This window comes from Dendrobates tinctorius, unplaced genomic scaffold (assembly GCF_039654945.1).
Source record: "Dendrobates tinctorius isolate UK_male_01 unplaced genomic scaffold, ASM3965494v1 ptg000062l, whole genome shotgun sequence".
Lineage (NCBI taxonomy): Eukaryota > Metazoa > Chordata > Amphibia > Anura > Dendrobatidae > Dendrobates > Dendrobates tinctorius.
The window spans coordinates 1153188-1171890 of NW_027361730.1; the positions used below are offsets into that span (position 1 = coordinate 1153188).

Consider the following 18703-nt stretch of genomic DNA (forward strand, 5'->3'; position numbering starts at 1 on the left):
TTTGGCATAAAGAGAGTTGGCCCGCTGGATATCGAAAACTTTGCGAACATCTCTCCGGTGGGAGTCAGTATCTGGAGAGTAAATGAGAATATCATCCAGATAGACTACTACCGAGGTGGTAAGCATATCCCGGAAGATATCGTTCACAAAGTCTTGGAAGACGGCTGGCGCGTTACATAGCCTGAAGGGCATCACTAGGTATTCATAGTGCCTGTCTCTGGTGTTAAAAGCAGTCTTCCATTCGTCCCCCTCACGGATGCGAATCAGGTTATAGGCTCCCCGCAGATCGAGCTTAGTAAACACTCTCGCTCCCCGTAGCCTATCAAACAGTTCCGATATCAGGGGCAAAGGATACTTGTTCTTAACGGTTATAGCGTTAAGACCCCTGTAATCGATGCATGGACGTAATTCTCCATTCTTCTTTTGGACAAAGAAGAATCCTGAACCCGCCGGAGACACCGACTTCCTAATGAATCCTCTTGCCAGATTCTCCCTGATATACTGAGACATGGCCTCTGTCTCTGGGAGAGATAGTGGATATACTCGACCCCGGGGAGGCTCAGCACCGGGCAAGAGGTCAATAGGACAGTCATATGGGTGGCGCGGTGGAAGGGTCTCTGCCACCTTCTTGGAGAATACGTCTGCATACTGTCGACATGGCTTGGGAAGAGAGGAGAGATCTGCAGGAACCTCAGAAGTGGCGACCTGTACGTAGTCCCTCAGACACCTACCCTCGCAGGCCTTGCTCCAACTGAGGATTTTTCCCGAAGACCACTCTATATGGGGAGAGTGAGATCGCAACCAGGGAACCCCTAGGATGACCTGGTCGATCCCTTTGGGCATAACAAGGAGAGACAGCATCTCCTGATGAGGAGACAAAGAGAGTCTCAGTGGAACCGTTTGGTTGGTGATTTGGGACGGGAGTATTGCCCCATTCACCACTCTGATGGTGACTGGTTGAGGTAGCAAGACCAGGGGGACTGTGTGTTGTTGAGCGAAGGCAGATGACATGAAATTGCCCTCCGCCCCTGAGTCCACACAAACCTCCACCATCAGAGTGGAGGAATTAAATTCTAATGCCCCTTTAAACAGGAGCTTGGAAGAGAAAGTTGCGGTGTCCAGTAGACCCCCTCCGATAACCACTAGACGGGAGCGTTACCCGAGCACTGTGGGCACTGGTTAGCAAGGTGCCCAGTCTGCCGACAGCAGAAGCAGACTGGAGGTACCCGCGCAGACCAGGTCCTGGACCCCGTGCGGGACTCCTCCATGGCCTCTGGAGGCTGACCAGAAGGTTCCAGAGGTCTCGCAAAATTTGGAACCAACTTATAACGTTGGCGGGACCTGGAATACTCCAGCCCTCGCTCCGTGAACCGAATTTCTATTCGGGTAGCGACCGTAATGAGCTCCTCTAAAGTGGTGGGCACCTCCCTGGTGGCCAGGGCGTCTTTGACGTGATCAGCCAGGCCACTCCAGAATATGGGTATGAGAACCTTATCTGGCCACTCCAACTCCGAGACCAGAGTTCTGAAGAGGATGGCATACTGGCTGACCAAAGACGCACCCTGGGTCAGAGCCAGCAACTGAAGTGCGGTGTCGTGCGTGACCTGAGGACCCAGGAACACCTGCTTCAGAGTGACCAGGAAATGGGTGGCACTCTGTACCAGGGGATCCCCGCGCTCCCACAGCGGGGTGGCCCACCCCAGGGCCCTGCCCGACAGGAGAGAGATGATAAACCCCACCTTGGCCCACTCAGAGGGAAATCATGTGGCCAGCAACTCCAGGTGAATGGAGCACTGACTCATGAAACCCCTGCATGAAGCACTATCGCCCGAGAACTTCTCGGGCAGTGGGAGGTGGGACAAGGTCGGGGCAGGACTGGCCGTGGAGACACAGGCGACAGCCTATGTAGCTGCTTGGACAGCGACCGAAGTAACATCCGCAGCTGAGGTGGAACGCTCTAGCGCTGCCAACCTACCCTCCAGCTGCTGGATTTATCTATGCCATTACTAGCCAGACCCTGGCGCTAGGATAATGTTAGGGCTGGCGGAACGCACCAGATTATAAAATAGTAGAGAGTGCCTTCGCAGCCCAGGGTCCACCGTGCAGAGGTGGTACACTGCTGCTAGGTAATGGCGGAAGGGAAGAGCGGCGTGAAAACAGTCACATGTGGGTTACATCACCCAGTGTGAACAGGAGCGGATTCTGTTACTTCACAGAACCGCACAGCCGCTTGAAAGTGAATGCCGGAGCCTGTTTAGCTCACAGAGCCCGGCCACAGAGCGCACAGCAAACAGCCACAGAACTCTACCCCAAGGCACGGGGTTAGAGTCCTTCTAGGCCACTGAGCGCACGGCGTTGCTGCCACGAACGCCGCTATAGACGCTGGCTAAGGAGTGCGGAGCACTTTCTCTGAGGCGTGCCGAGTCACTGATAGTGACTAATATCTGACTCAACTCTGTCCTACCTAAGCCTAAGCCTGGGCGCTAGCAGGCTAGGCTGCACAACACATGCGTACCAAGGGTAGGGGTTTCATAATGAGTCAGTCACCAGAGACATTCATACGTGCATCCATCACTCACACCTTATAGTCAGAAAATACTGGCTATCCTAGCGCATGGCCGAGCGGCCATGCGAACCTTTTATAGCCGCCAGCGTCCAGGACCTTCCTGGCTTCTTGGATGGGCCAATCCGAACACGAGCAGGACCTGAGCACGTGACCTTCGATCTCCAATGGGAGATCACACCACGGGCATGCTCAGTGGCCCGACATGAGGACTTAGTCCCTGGAGAATCTCGCTGCTGAGCAGCATGCATTGCCATAGCTGTGCCAGAGGTGGCAGCAGCAAGCAAACCCACGGAGCTGGTCTGGGCAGAGCGCCGAGACCGACGAGTTTGCTGAGCAAGCTCCTCTGCGGCTGGAGAGGAATGGGAGACCGCCGGAAGTAAGGCTCGGGATTCTCGCTGTGCAGCGACAGAAATCCGACACCTAACAGTAGCCGTGGAGCGTGCCTACGATGATCCTAGACGCCTCGACACAGCAGGAGAACTAAATAACCCTAAAGCAAGAAAGGTGAAATTTAAACTGCCCCAGAGCAGACCCCAAAGGAATAGATAGCCCCCAAACATATATTGTTGGTGAGACAAGATGAAAACACAAACGCAGATAGGAAAATAGACTGAGCAAACGATGGGGCCCACACTAACTAGACAGGACAGGAAAGGAAAGACTTTGTCTGCAATCACGGAAAAAACCCTGCAAAAAATGCCCAACACGTCTGATAGAAAAATACTGAAGTCACTAGACTTCGCCCACTATATCAGCACTCAGGTATATTCTGAAAGCAGAGCAAAAAGAGGCCAATCTAATAAGGGACAAAAACAAACTGGCACAAGCAGTAACATAAGGATGGAAATTCAGCACAGCCCCAGCAGGGGCTGGCTGAACACACAAAACTGAAATAGACAAAACCAAATCAAATGTGAACAGAATAGCAAAAGAACACTTAGCTGAGCATGCAGGGACTGAGCTGGAAACTAAGACCTCAGGAGGCAGGAAAAAATCACCAGCAGGGATAGAGGGAGTTGGCTGTCTTAAATCCAGTCATCCTCCTCATTATCAGGTGGCAGGCCTCTGTTAATTAGATCAGCTCCATTACCTCCAGTAACCACCAGAGGGAGCCCGAAAAGAGAACTCGCAACCCCTCTGTCAATATAACCAGCTTCACTAGCAACCAGAGGTAGGCCAGAAAGCGAATTCACAACACCCAAGATCACTGTGGCTGAGCTTCACAGATGCAGTAGGGAGATGGGAGAAAGTTACACAAAGTCAACTATCACTGCAGCCCTCCACCCGTAGGGCCTTTATGGCAGAGTGGCCCGACGGAAGCCTCACCTCAGTGCAAGACATATGAAAGCCCGCATAGAGTTTTTTAGAAAACATATGAAGGACTCCCAGACTATGAGAATTAATATTCTCTGGTCTGATGAGACGAAGATAGAACTTTTTGGTGATAATTCTAAGCAGTATGTGTGGAGAAAACCAGGCACTTCTCATCACCTGCCCAATACAATCCCAACAGTGAAACATGGTGGCGGCAGCATCATGCTAGGGAGGTGTTTTTCAGTTGCAGGGACTGGACGACTGGTTGCAATTGAAGGAAACATGAATGCAGCCAAGTACAGAGATATCCAGGATGAAAACCTCTTCCAGACTGCTCTGGACCTCAGACTTGGCCGAAGGTTCACCTTCCAAGAAGACAATGACCCTAAGCACACAGTTAAATAACAAAGGAGTGGCTTCAGAACAACTCTGTGACCATTCTTGACTGGCCCAGCCAGAGCCCTGACCTAAACCCAATTGAGCATCTATAGAGAGACCTGAAAATGGCTGTCCACCAATGTTCACCATCCAACCTGAAGGAACTGGAGAGGATCTGCAAGGAAGAATGGCAGAGGATCCCCAAATCCAGGTGTGAAAAACTTGTGGAATCATTCCCAAGAAGACTCTTGGCTGTATTAGCTTAAAAGGGTGCTTCTACTCAATACTGCGCAAAGGGTCTGAATACTTATGACCATGTGATATTTCAGTTTTTCTTTTTTATTAAATTTGCAAAAATTTCAACGTTTCTGTTTTTTTTCAGTCAAGATGGGGTGCAGAGTGTACATGAATGAGAAAAAAAGAACTTTTTTGAATTTACCAAATGGCTGCAATGAAAGAGTGAAAAAGCTAAAGGGGTCTGAATACTTTCCGAACCCACTGTACATAGGTAAAAAAACAAAAAAAAAACAACTATGTATGCAATGGAACTTGCCAGGATTTCGCTGCGGAGGCACAAAATTTGAAGTGCTTTGTGGAGGACATAGGCCGCATCATGCATATCAATCATAGCAGGCTGACTAGCAAATCAGCATATTGCATGGGACAATTATCTCAGGTATTTTTTGGATATGCAGGGGGACTTGTGGGCTTGTATACAAATTGGTGAACAGAGGTACAAGCAGGGATTAAAAGTGGTAGCTTTAGTTTAGTTTGAGAAAAATCCACAAACAGGTTCCCTTTGTGTCAGATTCTGATCTGCATGAGAATCTGCCTCCAGAGCGTATTATACATGAACATGTGGCATTACCAGTGTAAGACATGTAATGACTGACAGTTGTAATAACACACAGCTCTGCAGTGAGATCAGGACAGCAGACTGACACCTCTTCAGCTTCCATCTCACAGGCAGCCACTATGGAGGGAGAAAAATACAGCTGAGCTGACAGCACTACAAGAGGAGAGCTGCAACTGAAGATGTTTGCAATGAGACAAAGCTCAGCTCTTCTGTTCTGTCCCTCACCAAACAGACTGCATGTGAGATGGAAATGAAGAGGGATCATTATATGATCACACACAGCTCTGCAGTGAGATCAGGAGAGCGGCCATATTACATATCACACTGGTAACTCCCCCTTCATGTAAAGTAATCTCTGGAGGCAGATTCTCAGGAAGTCCGGCCCATAAATGTTAACAGCTCATTTATAGAGTTGAGTGACTTTGGTCGGATCGGGTTTCATGAAACAAAATTTGAGTCGGATGAAACGGGTACGACTAGGGCAAAAAAAGTTGGAGTTTTGTCCGAAACCCGACCCCAATGCAAATCAATGGGAAATAAAAGTCGGCATTGAGCGGATGACTTTTTTTGCCCTAGTCGGACCAGTTTCATCCGACTCAAATTTTGTTTCATGAAACACGATCCGACCAAAGTCGCTCAACTCTACTCATTTACATATTAAAAACATGGATTTTTCTGGAATAAGACATCATATCGAAGGTTTCAAGGTATTATCTTCCCATGACCTGTGTGCCCCTATAGACGGCTTAAGAGGGTTGATTCTATTGACAGATTCCCTTTAAGTGGAAAACATTCACATAGAACAGTTAAAAAAAATAGCTTGTATTGCTGTGTTTTGAGGTGAGTAATGTTTTAACTTTTCGTTCGATGGAGCTGTGACTGGGCTTGTTTGTTTGTTTTTCCCTTCTTTGCAGTACTGCGGCAAGTGAGGAAAAAAAAGGACAGCTCATCAAGTTTTCACAGTGTAAAGAAAGCAGCGTGAGATTATAGTTCCAGCAAAGTGAATGGGATTTCTAGTAATTTTCTGCATTTTCTTAGCACAAAAATACACAGCGGGAAAAGAAGGCATCAAAAACGCTTTGTGGGAAATCAGCCTAAGGCCGGGGTCACAATTGAGAGTGCAATGAGAGAAACTCGCGCGAGTTACATGCGGCCGCACACTCCGGTGCCGAGTACCAGCGGCAGTGCCGGGTATTGATGCATGAGTTCTCCCATCACACTCGCAAGTGTGACCCCGGCCTAATACAGTGATCATCTGCCAGCAACAATGCAGGTTCAGCTCCTGAGCCTGCTAGAAAGACAGGGACCTGACAAATGACAAAATAGAACATCGTATGTTGGAAAGAGGATAACACTGATTTTATAAGGACATTTACTAAAAATCTTTTCTGATATTGGTTTGGAATTTGACAACGATTTTCTTGGAAGTTTACATATTGGTTATTTCTGTAGATGGGTAGCACCATTTCCTGGAGTGAAATCTAAGGGTTCCTTCACACCTCAGTTTTTTTCATATGAGTGCTGTCCATGTTATTCATAGGTATGAGTGCTATCCGTGATAGTCTATATCAAGGCTGGGGAGTTAATTTTCCTGAGGGGCCATATGAGAGTCCATGACTGTTGTAGAGGGCCGAAACAACAGGCTGAAATTAATTATGCTCAATATTTTATAATAATATAATTTGTATCACTTTATATTGAGCAGAAGTATGCAGACATCCCCCCCTATATACAGGATGAGCCCCCCAAAGACTCTCAAAACACAGGATGAGCCCCCCCCAAATAGACTCAATATACAGGATGAGCCCCCCACAGACTCTCAATATACAGGATGAGCCCCCCACAGACTCTCAATGTACAGGATGAGCCCCCACATAGCCTCTCAATATACAGAACGAGCCCCACCACATAGCCTCTCAATATATACAGTATGAGCCCCAACATAGCCTCACAATACAGTATATACAGGATGAGCCCCCACATAGCCTCTCAATATTCACAGGATGAGCCCCCACATACAGTTAGGTCCATATATATTTGGACAGAGACAACATTTTTCTAATTTTGGTTCTAGACATTACCACAATGAATTTAAAGCCAAACAATTCAGATGCAGTTCAGACTTTCAGCTTTCATTTGAGGGTATCCACATTAAAATTGGATGAAGGGTTTAGGAGTTTCAGCTCCTTAACATGTGCCACCCTGTTTTTAAAGGGACCAAAAGTAATTGGACAATTGACTCCAAGGCTATTTCATGGACAGGTGTGGGCAATCCCTTTGTTATGTCACTCAATTAAGCAGATAAAAGGCCTGAAGTTGATTTGAGGTGTGGTGATTGCATTTGGAAGGTTTTGCTGTTAAGGAAACATGGCGGTCAAAGGAGCTCTTCATGCAGGTGAAACAAGCCATCCTTAAGCTGCAAAAACAGAAAAAACCCATCCGAGAAATTGCTACAACATTAGGAGTGGCAAAATCTACAGTTTGGTATATCCTGAGAAAGAAAGCACTGGTGAACTCATCAATGCAAAAAGACCTGGGCGCCCACGGAAGACAACAGTGGTGGATGATTGCAGAATAATCTCCATATGGTGAAGAGAAACCCCTTCACAACAGCCAACCAAGTGAACAACACTCTCCAGGAGGTAGGCGTTTCAATATCCAAATCTACCATAAAGAGAAGACTGCATGAAAGTAAATACAGAGGGTTCAATGCGCGGTGCAAGCCACTCATAAGGCTATGTGCACACAGTGCGGATCGTCCCGCGTTTTTTTTTCCGTGCGGATTTTACTAAATCCGCAGGTCAAATGACCTGCATTTTTCCTGCGGATTTCTTCCTTTTTTTTGCGGATTTACTGCGGTTTTTGTGCGGTTTTCCACCTGCAGATTTGTAGAATGGAGGAGGTGGAAAACTGCAGCAAAACCGCACAAAAGAAGTGACATGCACTTCTTTTAAATCCGCAATTCCGCACAGCTTTTTTTTTTTTTTGCCATTGATTTACATTGTACTGTAAATCACAGTGCGGATCTGCAGCGTTTCTGTGTGGAAAAATCCGCTGTGGATCCGCCGCAAATCTGCATCGTGTGCACATAGCCTTAGTATCAAGAATAAAAAGGCTAGACTGGACTTTGCTAAAAAACATCTAAAAAAGCCAGCACAGTTCTGGAAGAACATTCTTTGGACAGATGAAACTAAGATCAACTTCTACCAGAATGATGGAAAGAGAAAAGTATGGTGAAGGCGTGGTACAGCTCATGATCCAAAGCATACCACACCATGTGTAAAACACGGCGGAGGCAGTGTGATGGCTTGGGCATGCATGGCTGCCAGTGGCACTGGGTCACTAGTGTTTATTGATGATGTGACACAGGACAGAAGCAGCCATATAAATTCTGAGGTATTCAGAGCCATACTGTGTGCTCAGATCCAGCCAAATGCAGCCAAACTGATTGGTCGTCGTTTCATACTACAGATGGACAATGACCCAAAACATAAAGCCAAAGCAACCCAGGAGTTTATTAAAGCAAAGAAGTGGAATATTCTTGAATGGCCAAGTCAGTCACCTGATCTCAACCCAATTGAGCATGCATTTCACTTGTTAAAGACTAAACATCAGACAGAAAGGCCCACAAGCAAACAGTGACTGAAAACCACCGCAGTGAAGGCCTGGCGGAGCATCAAAAAGGAGGAAACACAGCGTCTGGTGATGTCCATGAGTTCAAGACTTCAGGCAGTCATTGCCAACAAAGGGTTTTCAACCAAGTACTAGAAATGAACATTTTATTTACAATTATTTAATCTGTCCAATTACTTTTGGTCCCTTTAAAAACAGGGTGGCACATGTTAAGGAGCTGAAACTCCTAAACCCGTCATCCAATTTTAATGTGGATACCCTCAAATGAAAGCTGAAAGTCTGAACTTCAACTGCATCCGCATTGTTTTGTCTAAAATTCATTGTGGTAATGTCTAGAACCAAAATTAGAAAAATGTTGTCTCTGTCCAAATATATATGGACCTAACTGTAGCCTCTCAATATTCACATATAAACATCCCATACACATTTGAAAAAAAAAACAAAACCCCGCATACTCACCTTCTCCTGTTCCCCCAACTCTCTGCTCCTGTCTCCGATGCACTAAGTGTGTGTGCACACATTGCGGATTCTGCTGCGGTGTACAGTACCATTAAAAGCAATGTAAAATGAAAACCGCAGTGCCCACAGTGCGGAATTTTCCGCGGTTTTAAATCCACAGCATGTCACTTCTTTGTGCGGATACCGCAGCGGTTTGGAACCTGCTCCATGATAGGTATCAAACCGCAGGGGAAAACCGCAGGCTAAACCGCAGGGCTTTTGACCGACCTGCGGATTTAGACAAATCCGCGCGAAAAATTCCGCAGCAGAATCCGCAACGTGTGCACACACCCTAACTCTCCACGTGGTGATGTCATCACATCTGCTATCTCGCTGACTTCCACCAATATACTCTCCGCCATCTGCAGAATTTTTTTCTCTGTGGACCGAGCGGTCCTCACAGAAGCACATGTCGGATACTGATCTGAGTGTCAAACCAAACTTGCCAATGCGATGCTATGAGACCGTGAAAAAAACAAACAGCACTCGGATGTCATCCATGTTGTGTCTGTTTTTCATGGACTGTTTGAACCCTCCATCAATTTATTTTTATCTAAGAAAAACTGCTGAAACTATTGACTCTCTGATTGTAAATACTTTGGAAACACAAAGACTAAAAACACTGATGCCTGAAGGAGCACTTAGGGAAGATCTACATGGAGTGCATATGTCCATCCAACGGTTACTGGTTTTCCTACCATGCCCATATATTGGTTTCCCATAGTGTCTGTGTGAGACAGTCCTTACACTCAGAACAGCGCGGTATCCAGTGGGCGCACCGACAGCCCCGTAACATCTCCCACTAGGGTAGTGATTAGCGCAGCCCTCTCCCCATCAGAGCCGGGCTGCATGGCGCCTTCAGTACGCAGCGTTAACGTTACAATATCGCACTACTAAAATCATTACCTGCGGCTCCCCAAACGCGGCCATGGTCGTTCACGGTCACCAAAAAGCCAGACGCGCGGCATCTCAACACTTTCATCATTAGTTACAAGTGCGCAATCTCTGGACTCTTAGGCTGTGTGCACACGCTGCGGTTTCCGCAGCGGTTTTGGCCGCTGCGGACACGCAGCAGTTTTAGCTGCGGTGTACAGTACCATTCATTTGAATGGGAAAAAAAAAACGCTGTGCCGACGCTGCGGAAAAAAACGCGCGGATTTGCTGCGGTTTTGAATCCGCAGAAAGAATTGCATGTCAATTCTTTCTGCGGAAACCGCTGCGGGTTCCTATCTCCACCATTGTGGAGATAGTGAATCCGCAGGACCAAACCGCAGGCAAAACCGCAGATAATCCGCAGGTCTTTGGACCTGCGGATTATCTGTGGTTTTTGCAAAATCCGTGCGGATTAATCCGCAGCGTGTGCACGTACCCTAAGACCGTGTTCACCCATCTTGTAAGTCTGCTGTATTCAGCGGTCTGTGGATGCCACCGGGTGTTTCTAACGCCTATACGCTTCTACGGGGGGGCATGAAAACATGGAAAAACGCAAAGCTTCTGTGTGCTATAAAAACAGCAACAGTGAATCACTGCTTCACTTATACACCAAAATAAAGCGAAAAACGGATCAATGAAAACCCACAATGATCACAGAAGATTATTACTGCGGATCTTGGTGCAGAGAAAGAGAAGCATCCACACTACGTGTGAACACAGCCTTAACCTACAGCTGGACACAAATGAGACCAAAACCTTCCGGGAAGCGAGGCTGCAGGTGCACAGGTCACACCCCGCGACATGCCATGTGTTCCTATGGATCAGTCACCCCGACGTGGTCGCAGCGCACGGAACTTTCTGGACTTTGACACCGAACTAAAGGAGCCTCGGTAATTCCTTCTGTTGAGGAACTACAAGTCCCAGAATTCCCACCGATGTCCCCCCACCCCCTGAAATTACTGCTGCTCACCTCGGGGTCCCTCCTCCTGCCCTTGCTGCTCCCCTCCATGCCGAAGCGACAACTGTCACTCACAGCTCGGTGACACGCACGTGCTGCATAGTGGGGCTGACAGACACCGCCCCCCACTCAGTTCGCTCACTGATTGGCTGGAGCAAGGGGGCGGGTAAGAGAACTTGTTTTTCTTCTTAGTCATTGGTTAGAAGTTCGGTGTGGGCGGGGCTGTCAGACAGGATGAGCGGGCAGTGCTGCTATACCTGGGTGTGGGTAATGGGGTGGTGGGTGGTGCTGCTCGGGAGAACAGTGCGGGCTCCTTAGGTGCCCCCCCGTAGAACACTGTTTCTTATATAGTGTGCACTTATTATGGGCCGGAGTTTGGCGTTTCCTATGATGTGTCAGTCATTAAATACTCTTCCTTCAGCAGGAACTAGAACCCCCCAACAGGTGCCTGCCCCCCAAATATCTGCCCTCAGCCCCACCTGCCTGTGACTGCCCGAACCCCAATAATAGGGCTCTGTTTTCTTACACTTGGCATCCAGGGGCACAATCTGATTTTGGGAATGTCACGTTTCATTGGCGTCATTCTTTGCTGATCCGCATGGGGGGATTTGCTTTCCTTGGGTGGATGTGATATACCCCACAGGGATATGTTATGCTTGAAAGCTGTGATTAAAAATAAATCATGGTTATTCCACAAAATATTGATTTCTGAACTGTTCCTGAGTTAGAACATTAGTATTGTTGGTTCTAAATGATTATGAACTTGTTTTCTTGGCATTATTTGAGGTCTGGAAGCACTGTGTGTGTTTTTTTGTTATTTTGACCATTTCTCATTCTCTGAAAATAAATACAAAATGTATCGCTTGGAAATTTGGAGACATGTTGTCAGTAGTTTATAGAATAAAATAGCATTTTACTATAAAGAGACAAATCAGACAAACGGAACATTTTGCAGTGGTCTCTTAATTTTTGTCAGAACTGTGTGTATAACTTTGGAGGAAAAGATTGCAAAGTATCCTGAATAGAGAACCTAAATATCCCTGTGTGGCTCATTTCACATTTTTTACCATAACTAGGTTCCTCGCATCATGTTCTCACATGCTTTTTGCATTTAATAGCCCTCTGTGTCTGTACTGTTACATATTTAGAATGTTAACTGGTTCATGCAGCAAAAGCAACACCCGATTCTTACACTATGGCTGGTCAAAACAATAAAAGCAATTGTTACCGCCCACCTTTCGTGTCTACCTCTTTCCTTATAGATTGTAAGCTTGCGAGCAGGGCCCTCTTTCCTCTTGGTATCTGTTTCGATCTATGTGATTATTGTTATGCTGTAATGTCTATTGTCTGTACAAGTCCCCTCTGAAATGTAAAGTGCTGCGGAATATGTTGGCGCTATAGAAATAAAATTATTATTATGAGTGATTTTGTTTGGATTTTGTCCCTGAATCTGATTTTGACATATTCAGGCCATAATCGAACACTATCCGTGCCGAATGTATGTCTTATGATCGGTTCTGAACATATTCGGTAATTTCTACTACCATTGACTATAATGATGTTTGACTGTGTTCGACCAATATTGCAAAAACAATATTCGATGTCGATCGTATTTGGAGACGAATCCGAACAAATTTGCTCAACTCTCACTCCCAAGTGTTCCGTGTTTCCTCCTGCCCCCTGAAATTTGTAACTCCCCATAGTGTCAAGACCAACATTCAAATTCCCATAATTTGCCAGGTGGAAGATGCATGAAGAGTCGAGTTCTCAGGTGACCACAAAGGTTTACTGAAAAACTCTACCTGAGAGATTTTGTCTGTCAGAATACAAAGAAAAAAGGTTTTTCTTTTAGGCTGTATACACACTCTGCGGATTTTGCTGCGGTGTACAGTACCATGATTCCCTATGGGAATCAAAAACCGCAATGCAGACGATACAGATTTTTCCACGTGGATTATCTGCGGTTTTCAATCCGCAGAAAGAATTGACATGTCAATTCTTTCTGCGGATTCTCCTGCGGTTTGCCATCTCCTCCATTGAGGAGATGAAAAACCGCAGGGAAAAACCGCAGAGCAATCCGCAGGTAAAACCGCAGGTCTTTTGACCTGCGGATTTTACAGAATCCGCACCTAAATCCGCAGCGTGTGCACACAGCCTTACTGTGATTACAAGCAGGGACGTAACTACTGGGGTCGCAGAGGTCGCAGCTGCGACGGGGCCCCAGAGTGGTTAGGGGCCCGCCCAGTCCAGCAAAGAAGCAGCCAGCTTCATGTGGGACCTGGGCTTTCATCACGTCCTGCGCCTCCTCCTCCAGCATGGACTCAGTTATTCCTACCCCTGAGCTGTGCACTCCACCCCCCAGCGTCTCACGTGATGGAGGATGGGACCTGCTGCCATCACTCAAAGCCGACAACTCAATGACCAGTCACACGGAGCCCCATGACTACAGAGTGCAGGGGGAAGGCGTGCACGATGGCTGTTGTGTGCGCACAGGACCTGTGATGAGGTGACAGGAGGGGAGGAGTCAGGGGTCACATGATCAGTAGCCTCCGTGTCTGCAGGACTCGGCTGTGCTGGTTGTCATGGTGCTGGGAGAGGGTAAGTTTAGGTGTGGGGGCAGGAGGGGTTTACAGCATGCATGTAGCAGAGCCATGTGTGTACAAGGTGTACGGAGCAGAGCTGTTTGTGTACGAGGTGTACGACGTGCAGCCGTGTGTGTACGAAGTGTACAGAACACAGCCATGTGTGTACGAGGTGTACGGAGCAGAGCCGTGTGTGTACAAGGTGTACGGAGCAGAGCCGTGTGTGTACAAGGTGTACGGAGCAGAGCCGTGTGTGTACAAGGTGTACGGAGCAGAGCCGTGTGTGTACGTGGTGTACAGAGTAGAGCCGTGTGTGTACGAGGTGTACGGCGCGCAGCCGTGTGTGTACGAGGACTACGGAGCAGAGCCATGTGTGTACGAGGTGTACAGAGCAGAGCCATATGTGTACGAGGTGTACGGAGCGCAGCCGTGTGTGTACAAGGTGTGCGGAGCAGAGCCGTGTGTGTACGAGTTGTACAGAGCAGAGCCGTGTGTGTACGAAGTGTACAGAGCACAGCTGTGTGTGTACGAGCTGTACGGAGCGGAGCTGCGTGTGTACAAGGTGTACGGAGTGAAGCTGCCTGTGTACAAGGTGTACGGAACGGAGCCGCACATGTACGTGGTGTGCGGAGCCACGCATGTACAAGGTGTATGGAGCGGAGATGTGCGTGTATTTTGGCATGGGGGGGGCCCATTTGAAAGTTTGCATCGGGGCCCATAACTTTGTAGATACGCCACTGATTACAAGGGTTGTTTAGTACCAGATACATTCTCCTCAATGTTCAGGACTCCATTGGCAACTTGTGTTTGAATAGCCAAAAAGTTTTCAGACGAATCCCTGATATACCCATTGACTTAAGTGAGACACATCACAAAATGTAAAACTTTGGACTATTTACCTCTTCTTGAGCTCAATAGTGTATCTACCACTAGGTGTCTGATGCCAGCAGTAACCACTACTCAGACCACAGATGCTCATAAAGATGTATGCTTTGTACAACACGAATGATCATGATCAGCTACCTACCGTATTTTTTGGACTATAAGACGCACAGGACCATAAGACTCACCTAGGTTTTAGAGGAGGAAATTAGGGGAAAAAAACTGAAGAACAAATGGGGTCAATTCTGTACTTAATGTCCACATCCTGATACACATGGCCAGGGGCGTACATAGAAATCATGGGGCCCCATAGCAAAAGTCTGAATGGCCCCCCTCCAAAAAAAAAAAAAATCAACAGGTGCTCTTAACTGCAGGCATGCATGTTATAGGTCAAACAATTAATTTTATAGCTAGTCTTTGATTTTTTTCTCATTTGAGTAATAGAAAAAGTAAAACACTTACATCCAATTTGATATATTCCTTGTAAAAGTCAAAATTGAAGATTAAGCAGGACAACCTCGTTAGGCTGTCTACAATAAGACCAGCGATTATGGAATGTGTCGGCACAAAATGATTGCTCATACCAAATATGTCCTCAGTGCACCCTTGGCAGAGCTAGATCGAAAGCAGACAGAAGGTGCCCTAGACTGGCCTCACCAAGGGTGCACTGAGCACCTGTACTTTCAGTCATTTTGTGTTCAGACTCCCTTTAAGTTTTTTTTTCCCCCCAGAATCAGATTGAATGACAATAGGTCACTATGATGAGTGATACATAAAGGAATTTTAAATGGCAAGAGCTACACATTGTGACTTCCCATCACTTCCCAGGGGTGTTCTAAACAGACAAAAGGCATGATCATCATATCTAGGATGCAAGTATACGTTTTGTCAGCGAGAAGGGGTTAAAGCATTCTTGCCCACACATCAATCCTCTATATGCCTTAGTTTCTTGCAAACATCTGTAATCCTGCCCCGGATTCATAGCGCAGCACAGTGCTATCTCCTCTCCGGCAGCATCGCTCGTCCTCCATCCAATTAGTGTTTAATCGCCGTTGCGTTCTGCTGATTACAGCTCTTCGCTCATTACTCAGGAAAATCAGCTCATTTTCACATTTTTTTTTCCCTTCCTGATGTTTATTTTTTCACATTTGGTCTCATTTCTTGTACAGCTGGATGTACTGTAGCATTTAATGCTTAATTGCCTTCTTTATCTATGCTAGCATGTAATCTGGATCAGGATGCATCAGGATTGCTACGCATCACAACGCACCGTACCAAAACACTAGTGTGAACGCAGCCCCACTCGTACAGCCCCGAACTAGGTGCCCCCATGTCATATACATGCTCCCAATACATTTTATTATCATTACCACACTGTAACATAGGGCACAAGCTCTTCTAGTGAGGCGGGAAAGATCACTGTATGACAGATCAGCATACAGACGTAGTCTACATTATGTCTGCAGTCTGTTCCCATACAGTTTCATCACTTTCCCATACAGCACATTCCTTGCTTCCGAGCATGCAAAGTGCTGCAAAACGGATCCCTGCACATGGATCCGTGTTCTCCTGGATCCGTGCTCCATAGAGCTCCATGTTAATTCCAGACGTGTAGCCGCGGATCCGTGCTTCTCCCTGTGCCTGCGTGTTTTTCAGATGACACAAAACTGCAACAAGTTGCGTTTTTGTGCATCTGAAAAAATATGTAGACACACAGATCTGTGGGAAAACGGTGACAACTGGATGCACAGTCCCATCCGTCACCACTGAAAGTCAGTGGTGACGAAAACGGATCCGTGTGCAGCCAAAATATGCAAGTGTGAAACCAGCTAACTCTATATATTGACTGGAGCTGGACCTAGATCTCTCCACAGGTTTTACCTAAAATCACTTTACATTACTTACCCTACCCTAAGGGCTCATACTCACTTGCGAGAGACTCGCGTGATTCTCGTCTGCGTCTCTCGCATGGAAACCTGGCACTGCCGCCGGCACTCGGACCGGAGGGGACGGCTGCATAGAAGTACATGTAACCGCACGCTTCAGTCCCAGTGCTGGCGGCAGTGCCAGGTTTCCATGCGAGAGACTCAGACGAGAAACATGCGACTCTCTCGCAAGTGAGTATAAGCCGTTAGCAGCAACAACTGACATCGTCTATCCTCCTTCCTGTAGTGTTGTTCTGAATCCTCCTGGCCCTGCGTTCAACGGGATCCGTTACATAGCGGCACTAACGCACCCTTTGGCCACAGTGATACTAACGCATCCAAAATCGGCATGATGCGTTACTTCATGACGCCCCCTGGAACGCGGTCTGCAGCATTTGGGGGTGCGCCATGAAGTATCGCATCATGCGTTTGGATGCGTTAGTATAATTGCGGCCATTGGGTGCGTTAGTGCTGCTATGTAACGATGCCGTTGAACACAGGGCCATTAACGCAATGTGAACCTGGCCTAACACTATGAGAAGATGATATACCAAACAATGTGCTGAGCCTCTCATCCTGCACATACCATATACTGTATGTATATGCCATGGATGAGGGGACAGTGAAGTATATATTCGGGACTAAAGGTAACGCACAGGTCATTGCAGATGATGATGATGACAAACAATGTGCTGAGTCCCTCCTCCTACTACACAGTCACATACCATATATGCCATGGAGGAACTGGCAGGATATATTTGGGACTGAAGGGTTAACTCACGTGCATTTATTTACAGCCCACAACTCCACATCTCCTCCTCTCCTGACCGCTCCTCCCCCCAGATGAGTCACAGTCAGGCTGTGTGCACACGATGCAGATTTGCAGCGGATCCGCAGCTGATTTTACTGCGCAGAAACGTTGCATATCCGCATTGTGATGTACAGTAGCCTTAAAATGAAAAAAAAAAATGCTGTGCAGACGCTGCGGATTTTTCCGCGCGCCTGCGGTACAAAATCCGCAGCATGTCACTTGTTTTGTGCGGTTTTCCACCTCCCCTGTCTCCAAATCCGCAGGGGGGAGTCCGCACAAAAACCGCAGGAAAAATGGAAGAAATCCGCAGGAAAAATGCAGGTCATTTGACCTGCGGATTTCTTCCATTCTGCACAGAAAAATCCGCAGGGCTAAAAACTCCGTCTGCACTCAGCCTCAGGCTTCACTAAGCTGAAGCTGCCAGGCGCCAGAAAAAAAACAAACAAACAAAAAAAAACTTGGCTGTTCTCCCTGCAGAGCCGGCTCATTTCGTTCACAGCAGGGAGCCGGCTCTTTGAACAGGATCGTTCACAAACGACACATCACTACTGAAGAAGCAATGTTGTCACAATTCACAGGGAGGAAGCCAAAGTCCTTCACACACCTCATCCACCTCCTGACAGACGGCTGGGTCTCCTCCCTCCTCCCAAGGAGCAACATCTTAACTCCTTCTTGTGAGCTCATGTTCTGCAGGGGGAACACACAGCGCTCTGCTACATCCTGACCAAGCATAGCCCACCACTGACAGACAGCCTACACGTGCAGACAGGACCCTTCATTATAACACATCACCTTGTACATGTAGCCCATCAGCACCAGAGACCCTTCTGCTTCCTACAATGCACATGTGCTACCTCTCTGGCTGCTAGGAGGCGTGGCGTTCTTATGCAAATCCAGCCAGAGACTTCAGCCAACTGCTGACCATGAAACAAGGAAAGGGGTGCTGAAAGGGGTGCTTCAAGGGGCCGGGGGTATATGGCGGCCGTCGCTTACATTTAATTAAATGAGATAGTACTGTGTCAGCACAGCACAGCTGCCAAACCGCAGCGGCCGTCGCAGGCCCCCTCACCCATCCGGGCCCCCTCACCTCTCCGGGCCCCATAGTAGCTGCGTGGTCTGCTACTATTATGCCACTGCACATGGCCCCCTCATCCCTACCCTGATAAGCATGGCCCCCTCATCACTATCCTGGTATGCATGGATACTTCATCCCTATCCTGGTAGGAATGGTCCCCCTCATCCCTATCCTTCCAGAAATGATTGCCCTCATCCCTATCCTGGCAGGAATGATCGCTTTCATCCCTGTCCTGGTATGCAGGGCCCCCATCTCGTCCTAGTATGCATGGCCCCCCATCTCATCCTAGTAT

The 18703-nt window shown here is 47.5% G+C and overlaps 1 protein-coding gene across 4 annotated transcripts in view; it reads right to left on the reverse strand.

Annotated features, from left to right (window-relative positions):
• Positions 1–18178, reverse strand: part of STRIP2 (striatin interacting protein 2) — a 134891-nt gene extending 116713 nt beyond the window's left edge. The window contains exon 1 of one of the 4 annotated variants that reach the window (XM_073579194.1): positions 18129–18178. In XM_073579194.1, the coding sequence (XP_073435295.1) occupies positions 18129–18146 (18 nt within the window). In that variant the 5' untranslated portion in view covers positions 18147–18178. Of the gene's footprint in view, positions 1–10824; positions 10890–10909; positions 11029–11148; positions 11289–18128 lie in introns of those variants that run through there. The other 3 variants (XM_073579193.1, XM_073579192.1, XM_073579195.1) reach the window with 3 other exon arrangements.
• Positions 18179–18703: the final 525 nt, after the last annotated feature.